The sequence below is a fragment of the Ammospiza nelsoni genome, chromosome 6, assembly GCF_027579445.1.
Source record: "Ammospiza nelsoni isolate bAmmNel1 chromosome 6, bAmmNel1.pri, whole genome shotgun sequence".
Taxonomy (NCBI): Eukaryota; Metazoa; Chordata; class Aves; order Passeriformes; family Passerellidae; genus Ammospiza; species Ammospiza nelsoni.
Genome location: NC_080638.1, coordinates 60289608 through 60302247, shown reverse-complemented (window position 1 = coordinate 60302247; position 12640 = coordinate 60289608). Strand labels below are relative to the sequence as shown.

The 12640-nt window shown below is 49.4% G+C and overlaps 1 protein-coding gene across 1 annotated transcript; it reads left to right on the top strand.

Moving 5' to 3' along the window:
- Positions 1–2447: 2447 nt before the first annotated feature.
- On the top strand, positions 2448–12098 carry DACT1 (dishevelled binding antagonist of beta catenin 1). The gene is made up of 4 exons (XM_059475142.1): positions 2448–2804; positions 5152–5284; positions 6913–7068; positions 9328–12098. The coding sequence occupies exons 1-4, from the start codon at positions 2448–2450 to the stop codon at positions 11187–11189; spliced, it is 2508 nt and encodes an 835-aa protein (XP_059331125.1). The 3' UTR covers positions 11190–12098.
- The last annotated feature ends 542 nt before the right edge of the window (positions 12099–12640 follow it).

The following is a 12640-nucleotide window of genomic DNA, read 5'->3' as shown; positions in this document are numbered from 1 at the left end:
CTGCTTCCCAGGCATTTCACTCCTTCCTCTATGGGGAAAAAGCTCAGTTTCTCTCCATCAGATTCTCCTTCCCTTCCTCCTTGCTGATCCTATAACCACATAGTGAGCCTGGTTCACTCCAAGCTGTGTTCTCCCCTTGTGTGATGTAGGGAGTTGACTGTTCTGGCAGTTCCTGTGGTTCTTTTCCTTTCAGGAACTAATGCACTGTGAAGGATGAACACAGAAATGTCAGCAGAGAGTCCTGGAGACAGCACCTTGTACTCCTCAAAGTGAAAGAGGTGACTTGGGAGGGAGGAATCAGACTGAAATCTACCAGATGATAAGTGGCAAAATAAAAAAAAATATCATTAAAACAGATTTTATTCCACTGTATTTTATTTTGGAAGCAACATGCACATTGTACAGCGCACAACAGCTCAGAAAGAGCTGAAATAGCTTTGCATAAATATTGCATGAAGCTTTTTGTGCAAACACATACAAGGCACAGAGCTATACGCAAAACCTGGCTACAAAGGGTGAAGGAAAATGTGGAAGCTTTTGCTTCCATATCTGGAGAGCTTCTGGTGCTCTTGGAAAAGTCACTCTGCATTGCAATACAAGTTTCAGCATCAACATGCTCAGGGATGCTGTGAGCCAAGATCCATGCAAGAGGGAAAGCCATGGAGTGGATTTTTAAGTCAGCATGGGTGGCCTAAATGCTGTGGGGCAGGGGTTGAACCTATTTCTGGGCCTTTTTTGGGCACAGATACACAAAAGGAGGAGAGAGACAGAGGTCCAGCATGTGGCTTCTTTTTATTTCCGGTTTATCTTAGCAACCTCAGGTGAGCTGGGATGATGTGGAGACACCCTTTGAAAAGTCAGTCCCAATTCAAGCTAAAAGATGACCACAGATGCCTTGCACTGCCACAGCTGTGACCTGAAGCTGCAAAAAGAAACAGAGATGGCTTTAGCTTCAACCATCCTCTGAGCACGTGTCCTCACCTGCATCTGGGCCAGGATTTGGGAGAACTGGTTTTAAGCTGCAAGAAGAAGTGGATGTCCTGTTTTGAAAGCACTTTACAGTGGTTTAAGAGGACTGTGAAGTAAAGGATTTTGCCAGCTGTGGCTCTCAGGACAAGGACCCACCAGGTATGGCACAGCACTATGTGTTGTGTGCTGCAAACAGCAGGGCAGTGAGGAGACAAATTCCATCTGAGACCTTCCAGTACCACAAACATAATCTTTTCAGGGATAGTGAGAAAGAGCATTTCACTATGTTCATAATGTCCATGAGAGCTGCTGTACAGTGGGCTCACATCTTCCCAAACAAACCCCACTTTGTGGAGGACTCAATGCTTGTTTCTTCCTCTTCCATTTTCTCCCCTTAGTACATGTCTGCAAGTCAATTTTCACTCTATTTTGAAACTAACATTTTCCTTTTTTTTTCCCCTTCAGCATCTGCATTCCACTCTCCGCCTCTTTCCACCACATGCCCATTGAAAACCTAATTGCAGATCCTTTGCTGCAATTAGCCTGCGTGCTGCTGCAAAGTTCACTTCATTATGGCTTTTTGGGGCTGGTTTATTCACATAGGCTTTGAATCGACTGCTCACCAGTGCTTTGATCCCACTGCCCATGCCATGGTCAGCACCCCAGTGCAAGGACTTCCATGTTCTCCTCTGCTTTTCTCCACTTTTCCCTCTCCTTACACCCTCACCTCTTCATGCCTGGATTTTTTTCCCCCCAGATGCATCATTTTTCCTCCTGGTTTGGATGTGTTGGTCTGTACAAGCAGCATTTGGCTTTAAACTGACAGAGGGCAGGTTTAGATTAGAAATTAGGAAGAAATTCTTCTCTGTGAGGGTGTGAGGCACAGGTTGCCCAGAGAAGGTGTGGATGCTCCATCCCTGGCAGTGTTCCAGGGATATTCAGTTTGGACGGAGCTTGGAGCACCTAGTGGAGGTGTCCATGCCCATGGCACAGCGGGGTTGGAACGAGGTGGTTTTAATATCCCAACTCAAACCATTCTGCCATTCTATAATAATAAGTCCGTCATCACTCTGTGATCGTCCGTGACTACACCGCGCAGGGCTCCAGAGGTCACGGATGGAGTTTTTGGGAAGGTCAGCGGTTTGCACTCCCGCATCCCCCACCTTCCCGCACCCCGCGGCGAGCGGAGGTGAGAGGAGGAGGAGGAAGAAGATGAAGATGAAGAGCGAGGCGACCACGGGCGTGGAGCCGCGGCCGGGCGGGGAGGAAGGCGGGCGGGAAGGAGGGATGGAGGAGGGTTGGAGGAGGGAGGGAGGCGGGCGGTGGGCGGGCGCGGGGCGGCGGCAGCCGGGGAAGCAGCCGGGCGCCCCGCGGACCATTCGCGCCCGGCGGCGGCGGCAGCGGCGGCATCGGCGCGGGGCTCGGCGCGGTGCCCCCGCGGGCAGGGCTGGCAGCAGCGGCCGCCCCCGTCCCCGGCGATGAAGGCGAGCCCCGTGGCGAGCGCCGCGGCGGCGGCGGGGCCGGGACAGGCGGCGGGGGGAGCCGCGGGGGCGCCGCGGGAGCCCGATGCGCGCTGGCGGGAGAAGGGCGAAGCGGAGGCGGAGCGGCAGCGCACCCGGGAGCGGCTGGAGGCCACGCTGGCCGGGCTGGGCGAGCTGGAGTACCTGCGGCAGCGGCAGGAGCTGCTGGTGAAGAGCCTCCTGCTGCGGCGGCCGGCGGGAGCGGGGCCCGGGGCGCAGGGCGGCCGCGGGGAGCCGCCGGCAGAGGGGCCGCCGCCGCGCAGCCTGGAGGAGAAGTTCCTGGAGGAGAACATCCTCCTCCTGCGGAGGCAGCTGGTGAGCGGGGGCGGGGGGCGCCGCGGGATGCGAGTGGTGAACGCCGCGGGATGCGGGCGGGGAGCGCCGGGCGATGCGCGCCCCCTCGGTGCCCCCGTGTCGGTGTGACCCCCGGGTCCTGCCCTTGTCGGTGTGACCCGCTGGTGCTGCCCGTGTCGCTGTGACCCGCTCGGTGCCCCCGTGTCGCTGTGACCCGCGGGTGTGCCCGTGTCGCTGTGACCCGCGGGTGTGCCCGTGTCGCTGCCCGCGGAGAGCCGAGGAAGGAGCAGGGACGCCCCGCGGGCGGCACCCCCGGCCCGCTGTCACCCGGCACGGCGCGCAGGTGAGGGCGGGCCGGTGACAGCTCGGAGGTGGCCGGGTGGTGCCGGCGTTGTGCCGGTGGCCGCACGGTTCCCCTCGGGTCCCGGAGCCGGGCCGGCGGTGCCACTTCCATTCATGGCAAGAGAGGCGCCGCCGTTGCCATGAATGGAAGTTGGGAGCCGGCTCCGGGTCCAGCCCCGGGAGGAGGCAGCGGGCGCTCGGGCACCGGCGGGATCGGGCCCGTAAGGAAGGGATGCTTTTGTTGGACGACGCGCTTTGGAGCTGGTGTGGGAAGAGATGGAGGGCGGCATGAAGCGGCAGATCATTTTTCAATGAAAATAGCGTACAGCTGTGCCTGGCGCTCTTTGTGCGCGGCTCAGCATTTGCTTTCACCCAGGGAGAAGTTGGATTGCGTGATTTATTTCCCTGATTTTTTCTTTTCCCCACCCCACCCCCCTTTTTCCTCCTTTCTTTCTTTTTTTTTTTTTTTTTTTTTTTTTTTTTTCTTCTTTTTATCCTTTTGGTTTAGTTAGGTTAGGGTTATTTCCTTTTTAAAAAGACAAAAATATTTTTTTTTTTTCTGCTGAGAAGGGGCTGGCTGGCGGCCGAGAGCCGTAGTGAAGGACCACGGAATCGTTACTCAAAAAAAAAAAGTCGGAGATTTGTGGTAGCACTTTAATTTGTGCACTTGACATTGCAGATTGGAACCAGATGCGGTGCTGACTGGGGGAGGGGGCGCTGGTGGCAGTAGGTGGCGCAGCGAAGTCATCCCTTGAACCCATCACCTCCTCCAGCCGGGCTGCCAGCCAGCCCTGGCTCCCGCAGGAATGGGGGAGAAGGCTTGGGATCACCCCTTTGGTTCTCCAAAGGATGGCCTTAAACGCCAGCACGTCTTCAACCAGTGCTTGCTGGTGCTTTTAGCATTTGCTCTCCCTTTGCCCAAGGCCAGGCTGGACAGGGATCTGAGCAACTGGTCTAGTGGAAGGTGTCCCTGCCCATGGCAAGGAGGTTGGAACAAGGTGATCTCTAGGGTTCCTTCCAACCCAAACCCTTCTATGAACCTATGATTCTATGACTGGTTCACTCTATGGAAAAGATTATCCTGGATTTAATGGGTTCAGAACTAGTCCAGCTATGAGGATCAAAACTCATAGCAATGAATGTGTCAGAGCACCCCTGGGTACCAGTCAAATGATGCATTCAAAGAAACAAAAGTAGATGAACCTTCCTCCTGCCTCCTCCCCTTTCCCCAAAGCCAGAGCAATTAAAGGGTATGAAGCTGAACAGATGATGGATAAGCAACATTATAATACACTGGGGGAAACTGATTGTGTTGACCGTGGGTTAATGAGTGCCTTGCAAAATAATTTCTTATTGCTTATTTTATGCCATCAAATTACCTTCATAAATAGCCTTAAAATTCATCTCGCAGCAATTTCATACAATTATAATGGGAGAAGAGGAAGAATTACTCTTCCTTCCTGCTGCACTGCAAAACTAATAAAAGGGCTGTGATCCCAGCCCTGGGAATCTCCCTCTCTGCATGGTGGACTCTGAGCTCATCATGTGCAGCAGAACAAGGCGGTTCCCACACCACAGGCACTTGTTGGCAGAGCTGTTTGGTGCCATTGTGTGAGCAGATGTGATCTCTGAGTAACACCAGTGTGGTGGGGAACGTGCCCTGCTCGGCTGGCACGGCCATCCTTGCCCGTTCCATGGGCACAGGTCTGCTTGGGCCCTATCACACAATCCAGCTTTGTTCTTCCAGCTGTGGTCAGCACAGCCCGTTGGTCTTCCTGAGCTGTGGGACATGCTCCTCATGCAGAACTGGCTGGAACAGGCTGGGGTGAAGTGCCTGCATAATTTTTCACTAAAGTATTTATCCAGAGCATCCATCTAAAATGTCAGGGCTTTGTTTGGTTTTTATATAAAAGAATATCGATGAGGCGTTTCACAAGGCTTAGATAGAGAAGTCTGTTGGTCCTTGGGACCCCTTCACATCTGCCCCACTGAAGGAGCTGATGTTCTTTGTCCTCTTCTTTTGCAGAACTGCTTGAGGAGGAGGGATGCTGGGTTATTAAATCAGTTGCAAGAGCTGGATAAGCAAATAAGTGATCTCCGCCTGGACGTGGAGAAAACGACAGATGAGCACCTGGAGACAGACAGTCGTCCAAGTTCAGGTAAGGGCAGTGCTCAGCAAAATCCAGCCTCCCCTGGGACCTCGAATTAAACTGGCTGTAGATTTTAGTGCTGGAGTTTTCAGTACTGCAGCAGTAAATGTCTACATCTCGTTCACACTCTGATGATAATTAATCCCTACTAACAGAGTTCAGTGACCACTAGAAAGGCTGCTGGTTGCTTCTTTCAGAGGAGCATTTCAAGCTTAATTAGATTTTTAGTGTTTGGGGCATTTGTTTTTTCAAGGCCATCCTCACATTAGTTCGAAAAGTTCCAATTGTCGGGTATATTAGGGAGGAGGCTGAAGGAAAAATGGTGAAAAGAAGCACCATTATCAGGAGGAGGCTATCAAAAGTGGTCATACAACCAGAAAGGAGCATGGAATCAAACACTTTCATCCCCCATATATTGAATTTCATCTCATTCTAACTGTGTTGAAGCCAGTAAGTGGTATTTAACTATGGGGAGCCTTTCCTAGAGGCCCCTAGACCTGTTCTGAATACACCAAAAAGTGGAGAATCCTCCAACTAGCAGTGGTTAAAGCCATTGCTAATTTCTAGTCTGCATCTGACTTGTTCCAGCACTGATATTTTTATATCCTTTTCTCCCCTGAAGAAAGGTTTTTTCTAATAGCCAGCTTTTCCTCCTCTTGGAGGTGCTATACATTATAATTCTGGCTTTCATTTGATGAGCTAAACAGGTCAAGTTCTTGAAGTCATTCATTTTAAGGCATTTTTCCAAGCTCCTAAATAGCTTGGTGGCCTCCTTCCAATTTTTTAGCTTTGTTTTATGCATGCTGGATTCAAGGACTGGGCTCACCGTTCCAGTGTTTCTTACCAGGGCCATGTAGACTGCTGAAGTCATTTCCCTGCTGCTATTCATTTGCCTCTTTGTACATCCAACAATCTCATTAGCTTTTTTTTTTTTTTTTTTTTTTTTTGCCATATCATTAAGCTTGATTAAGCTGCTTTTCCACGCTGACTAAGCCCTTTCCAAGATTATTGTTTTCCAGGATGCATCCCCATTCTGTAGGCATGCTCTGCATTCCTTACTCCTAGATGAACAATTTAAATTTTGGTTGTGGTATGTCATTTTTCCTTGAGTAGTCCCAGTTTACCAGGAAATTAAATTTGCTGCATCTGCACATTATTTACCATTTTTCTTTTTTCTTGTAATCCACAAATACTATGTTTATCTCCAGAACTTTGAGGAAAGTAATGGATATCATTGGGCCCAACACTTTTATAGTTAAGTAATAGTTGGAGAGTCTGGCTTGGAAGTATAACACTGTATTAAATGAGTGAGCTGCCAAACACAGCCTGGATCCTTGTTGCTAAAATCTGAAAATCCCTGAAAGGGCTAGAACCCCAACCCTTGTAAAGTTTTAAAAAAAAATCCATATGCTAAGATAAGTTCTGCTGTTTTAAGTGCTTTACTTTTAAACAAAGCAAATTCATGGCACTAAGGATATTACTAAATTGTTGGCTGTTTTTGGGGTGACTGAATGAAATCCCATAACTACTTGTTAGAGCAAGCCAACTCAAACACCAGCTTGACTGACTTTCTAGGGACACAAATAGTAACTTTGTGTAGACATAACTAATATAAATCCAAACTCTTATTTTTATAGGGTTTTATGAGCTGAGTGATGGAGCTTCTGGATCGCTTTCCAATTCATCTAACTCTGTCTTCAGTGAGTGTTTATCCAGTTGCCATTCTAGCACTTGCTTTTGCAGCCCTTTGGAGGCAACACTGAATATCTCAGATGGACGCCCTAAATCTGCAGGTATAGTAAAAGCAGGTGGAATACATCATACTCCAGGAGGTGGCTTTGGCTTTGGAAATACTGCCTCAGGAGTACCTGGGTTGGATTAACCCTTCTTCCTTTCATGTGCCATATAATGCTCTGAAAAGATCCCAGTGCCTCTCACGTACATGGGTCATGAGGCAGGACTGTTTGCCCTCCACTGCTCCAGCTTTGCACATGAATTTGTCACTCTAAACGCATAAAAATGGCATGTGAAGATCTGGCAGCTGCTCTACCCAGCAGAGGGCAGTGGTACCTGTACACAGAAACACATCAGTCAGCTGATTTCTCTTTCTTTAGAAAAGCATTTTTAGTGAATAGCAATAATTAACAATAGTTCTTGGCTATGTCAGCATTAAAGTCACAGAGGAAGGAGCTGGCTACAGGTTTTAGGGGGTCAGGGCACATGTTTTCGGCAGTAATTTTGTCAATTCTGATGGTCCTTGACCCTGGGTGAGCATGGTGAGGTGTATTCTTCATTTATATAGACATCATGAACAGGCCAGGTACATTTTGTCTCTTGTGCAGAGACCAGTCTGAAGATGCAAGCCTTGATTTGTGGTATGGTTCAATAGGAAGGCCTCCTCTGTTCTCCAGAAGAGACTCTTCAATAGGGCTGCTGTCATCCAGTGTTACTGACTGCAGAGCTTTTCAAAAGCTTTAGCTCATTCTGGCTTGGGGAGGATGATTCCAACCACAGCATTTCCACTTTGCATTCTGCTCCTTAAGGTTACCTTATAGTGATTTGTTGTGAATCAAGGACAGAATAATTCATGCTCTTGTGTTTCTGAATTGGGAAAATGCAGCCTGGAATACATTCATTCTGAGATGCTGACAAGTCCTCTAAGTTTTCCTGTGAGCAGCTCGAGGTAATTTAATGCTCCCTGTTGTAAGGTTTATGTGATCTTCATGTGCCATACATTAAAATAAGAAAAAACACACACACACAAGGAATTCCAGCTGATTGCATTGCTGTTTTTTCTGTATACATCACAAAAACGTAAACCTCTCATTATTCATACAGTCTCACTTTCAGGGATGAAATTTCACAAACTGACAAATTTCAAAAATGCCTTTTTGTCAACATTCCTTGAAGCCAACATAGAATTTAGGAAATGTAGGAAAACTGAGAGGTGATCTGGAGCAAGTTTATGCTCCTACCTTCCCTGTTCATCCTCTCCTGCTCACACAGGAACATCATCTCTATCAGCAAATTTCATCAATGCCCATGAGACCTCTTTGAAATAAGCCTTAGATAAGTGATGAGCACTGAGCATTCCAATCAGAGTACCCTGGCTGAAGTTTCCAGCCCAAGGGCAGAAAACAGGACTGGCAGAGGATCACTTAGATTGTACCCCTACCCAAGAAGACAGAGGCAACTTTAGCTTAAAAAATAATAGTAATCTTAGGTGTTTGGGTGGAAGCCCTGCTCTTAAGGTCGCTTACCTCTCTAGTAAGCTCCTTAGCCAGTAACTAGCCATTAAATCTGACTCATGCATCGTGAAATGCACTGGATTTCTCTGGCAGAACTCTCTTTGCAGAGCCAAGGCTAGGATGTCAGCTGGATTGACCTGCACTCCTTGTGTGAAAACACGTTTCCCATTCTTTAACCCCTTATCACTCAAAAGGAGCACCTGTTATTACTATTGGCATTGCTATAAATAGTATCATAATAATAGTAGTAACAATAATAAAAACAATAACATTAAGTCTGGATTTTTTTTCCTGACCTGAGACATACTTGAAAGAATCCAGAAGTGAAATTTGTCAATAAGCTACAAGAATTAATTGTTCTCTTGTCTGTATTTTTTATGTTTCTCTTTGGATTTAAAATTTATATATGCTGAGGCCTGCAGAGTTTCACAGGTGACTGTGTAACAAATAAGAGACCCTTGCAGACTTCTGGGTGGCTTGAAAGGAAGATAGGAAGATCTTAACAACCTGGGCACAGGTTTGAAACCAATGTACACATTCTCATTAGGGCTGTGATTTTTATTGTTTTAACCATGTAGTCCTTGTGGGGTAAATCCCACATGGATGCAGTGACAGGGAGACCCACAGAAGGATAGTGCTGCTTTTTGTGTTGCTTGAACAGCATCCCTGGTGGCAAAACTGCTGCTGCTGTAATTAAAGCTTTGCACTGTGTGCCTAGATGGACCGGTGTCCTTGGCAGCACATTAAAAACGTAGCACAGCTGTCCCTGGCAGGCTCTCTAAACTCTCCTAAAATGCCTTTCAGATCTCATAGGCTGGATGGACTATAATAAGGAAGGCCAGCATGAGGACCAGACCGCAGGCTCTGTCTGTCGCTCTTTATCCACACCGCACTCAAATTCCCTCGATGTCGTTGCAGATGTTCATCCCAAGTACCAGTGCGATCTGGTGTCTAAAAACGGGAACGACATCTACCGCTACCCCAGCCCGCTCCACGCCGTGGCTGTGCAGAGCCCCATGTTCCTCCTTCCCGTGACTGAGAACCCCCAGCGAGAAGAGGAGAGGCTCCCTTGCGATCTGAACGACGTTTGCACCCCATCCGAAACAGACTCGGGACAATCCGCCAGCGCCTTCCCCACGCAGAGCTCCTGGCCGGCTCCGTGCCCTTCCACCAGCAAGAGGATAGACAGCTACATCTTAAGCCTGGTTCAGAAGAAGACTCATGCAGTAAGGACTAACAAACCCCGGACGAGTCTCAACGCCGATGCCGCCAAAGGGATCTTGAGGCACGGGAGCATGTGTGTCCGGCAGCCGGCAGCAATGGTGGCCCACGGCAATGTGGTGAACCTGAAGAGCTCCAAGGCGGTGGTGTGTTTGCCTCCTGGTGGGGCTCCTGCTCCGGACCACACAGCTCCCTCCCCATTAAAGCAGAGGGCAAGGGAGCCGGCTGGGGAGCAGGTGGAGAGTAGGAAGGCCCCTTTGCCAGCAGCTTTCCCACCCAGCACAACAACAGAGCTCCAGAGCAAGCACCTGCCACGGGGCGCCAAACCAGCACCGCTGGAGCTGGGCCGCAACACGGCGGGCACAGCCGGGGATGGCCCCAAGGAGAACGGCCAGCTCTTTGCTGCATCTCCCAAAGACACCCCAGGGAAGCCGGTGGTGCTGCAGCCAGAGAACAGGGTCAGCCAGCCTCCCAAAAAGATCCTGTTGAAGAGCAGCTTGCAGGCCGCTCGCTCCTCGTCACCGGCTGTAGAGGAGAGGCCCGCGCTGGATTTCAAAAGCGAGGGCTCTTCCTCGCAGAGCCTGGATGATGGGCTGCTGGTGAACGCCCAGTACATCCCGGCCCAGCAGCAGAGCATGAAGCTTCACAAAGGCACCCGCAACGTCAAGATTTTGAAAAGCTCTGCGTTGAAACACAGGTCCCACCTTGCCAACGGGGTGGAAAACAGCTCACAGACCTTAAGGGAGAAAGCCAAACTGGTCGGCAAGAAGTGCCGCTTCCCCGAGGAGTTGGATACAAATAAGAAACTGAAAAAGCCCTCGTCGCGGGGGAAGAGAGGCGGCGGCCTGCCGCTGGAGCCGAGCCTCCCGGGCCGGCAGGCCGGCCTGCACAGATCCGCCCTCCGCTCCCACGGGCACGGCCGGGAGGTCGTGGTGGCCAAGCCCAAGCACAAGCGTGCCGACTACCGCCGCTGGAAGTCCTCGGCAGAGATCTCCTACGAGGAGGCCCTGCGGAGGGCGAGGAGGAACCGGCGGGAGGGCGTGGGGGTCTACTCACAGGTGCCCCTGCCCTACGTCAGCCCCTATGCCTACGTGGCCAGCGACTCGGAGTACTCGGCCGAGTGCGAGTCCTTGTTCCACTCCACCGTGGTGGACACGAGCGAGGATGAGCAGAGCAACTACACCACGAACTGCTTTGGAGACAGTGAGTCAAGCCTGAGCGAGGTGGAGTTTGTAGGGGAGAGCACGACCACCAGTGACTCTGATGAGAGCGGGGGCCTGATTTGGTCCCAGTTTGTCCAGACGCTCCCCATCCAAACAGTCACGGCACCAGAGCTGCATGAAAATGCGGCCAAGGCCTTTGTCAAAATCAAAGCCTCCCATAACCTCAAGAAGAAGATCCTCCGCTTTCGGTCAGGCTCCCTCAAGCTCATGACGACTGTCTAGTGAGGTGACTTGGTGGAATGTATCTGCTTCTGCTTTTGGAAGCAAGGTGCTTTTTTTTTTGTACATATTTCCACAGATTTTTTTTTTTTTAATACAAATATTTAAAACTTAAGGTAAATTATGTCACTTGTCTTCAGAACTTGGGTGGATACTAGTGCCTTTTATGTGGAAATAAAAGACCGTTACACTTGTTTAAAAAATCCCAACAACACAACACTGCCATTTCAGTGGTGAACAGCCTCCAGCGCGTGGTGTCAGAAGGCTTTGAGAAAAGGCTAAAATGTTTCTGGGAATGGATCTTCCTTGCCTAGTTTTTCCAGTTCTGGGTCTTATACAGGATATCGACAGCTTAAGGTCATAAGGTTTTAGGGAATAAAGGGGAGGGAGTGAAGGTGTTTCTTAATGTTTTTGCTTGTCCCTTTCTGCTGCTGCTGTTGCCACATCTTGAACTTTTTCCTTCTGGTACTCTGGTCTGTTTTTTTTTTTCTTTTCTTGTTGATTCTCTTCTTGAAACTCACTCCTGTCCTCCCCCAGCCTTCCCCCACCAGGAAAGGGCTCCTGTTCAATCTGTCTCCAAGGTTAAGTCGCCTTCTCTAGAGTGCACTCTGCTCCGATCTCCTGGGAGTCCCACTGCAGATGGTGGTGGTGTCCAGAGTAAACTGCAGCTGGAGCAGCTGACCAAGGCTTAGTAACTTCATTATATTGTGTAAAACTGCTTTTGAAAAAGAAAAAAAAAACCCATATGCATGTCATGTGCATGAGTTATCAGTAGTTTTAATATTCCTGTTGATGTCAAATTTACTGTACATCATCAATGGCTGTTTTTATATATATATATATATATATATATCATTGTGTAAATTAATATAACACATCATATGCTGTAATAAACAGTCTGTTTTAATACTTTTTAAAGTTTGTTACGTTGGTGCAGAACCAATCAGTGCTTTTATATTGATGTTGTCACCACTTAGATGCCTCCTGATGTGACCTGATAATGTTCCTTGCATTCAGCCATGCAGGAAAAGGGGTGAGTTTAAAATGCTGCTGTGGATATGACTTGTGCTTTGAGGAAATTGGCTTGTCATGGCTTCTCTTGTTCTTCTCATAGCTTGCAAGGTGGGATTTAGGAGCTCAGAGGCATCTTCAGGTTGTTGCTGACGGGCAGCTCATGTTTCAGAGCAGATGGAAGTATAACATTAATCCTGCTCTCTGTCTGGGTGCTTGCAGACTTTGGTTGGTACAACACGGGGACAGATGGTTGGTTTCTGTAACCAAATCGATCTGTGGGACACAACAGGTGTCCCCATGGAATGTCCAGTAAGTGAATCCCCCAGAGCTGTGTGCTCTGGGAGCTGTGCTGGGTGCAGGAGAGCACAGGCTGCCTGTCCATGGTGCCCTCTGTGCCTTTGGCTGTTGGCTCTGTTACAGCCCTAGCAGGGTCATGGAAG

What these genes read in the sequence shown, in the direction of transcription:
- DACT1 (XM_059475142.1), top strand. Translation starts at nt 2,448, where the DNA reads ATGAAGGCGAGCCCCGTGGCGAGCGCCGCGGCGGCGGCGGGGCCGGGA. An exon ending in TCCTCCTGCGGAGGCAGCTG is followed by an intron (nt 2,805 to 5,151) that starts GTGAGCGGGGGC and finishes CTTCTTTTGCAG; the next exon opens with AACTGCTTGAGGAGGAGGGA. An exon ending in AGACAGTCGTCCAAGTTCAG is followed by an intron (nt 5,285 to 6,912) that starts GTAAGGGCAGTG and finishes TTATTTTTATAG; the next exon opens with GGTTTTATGAGCTGAGTGAT.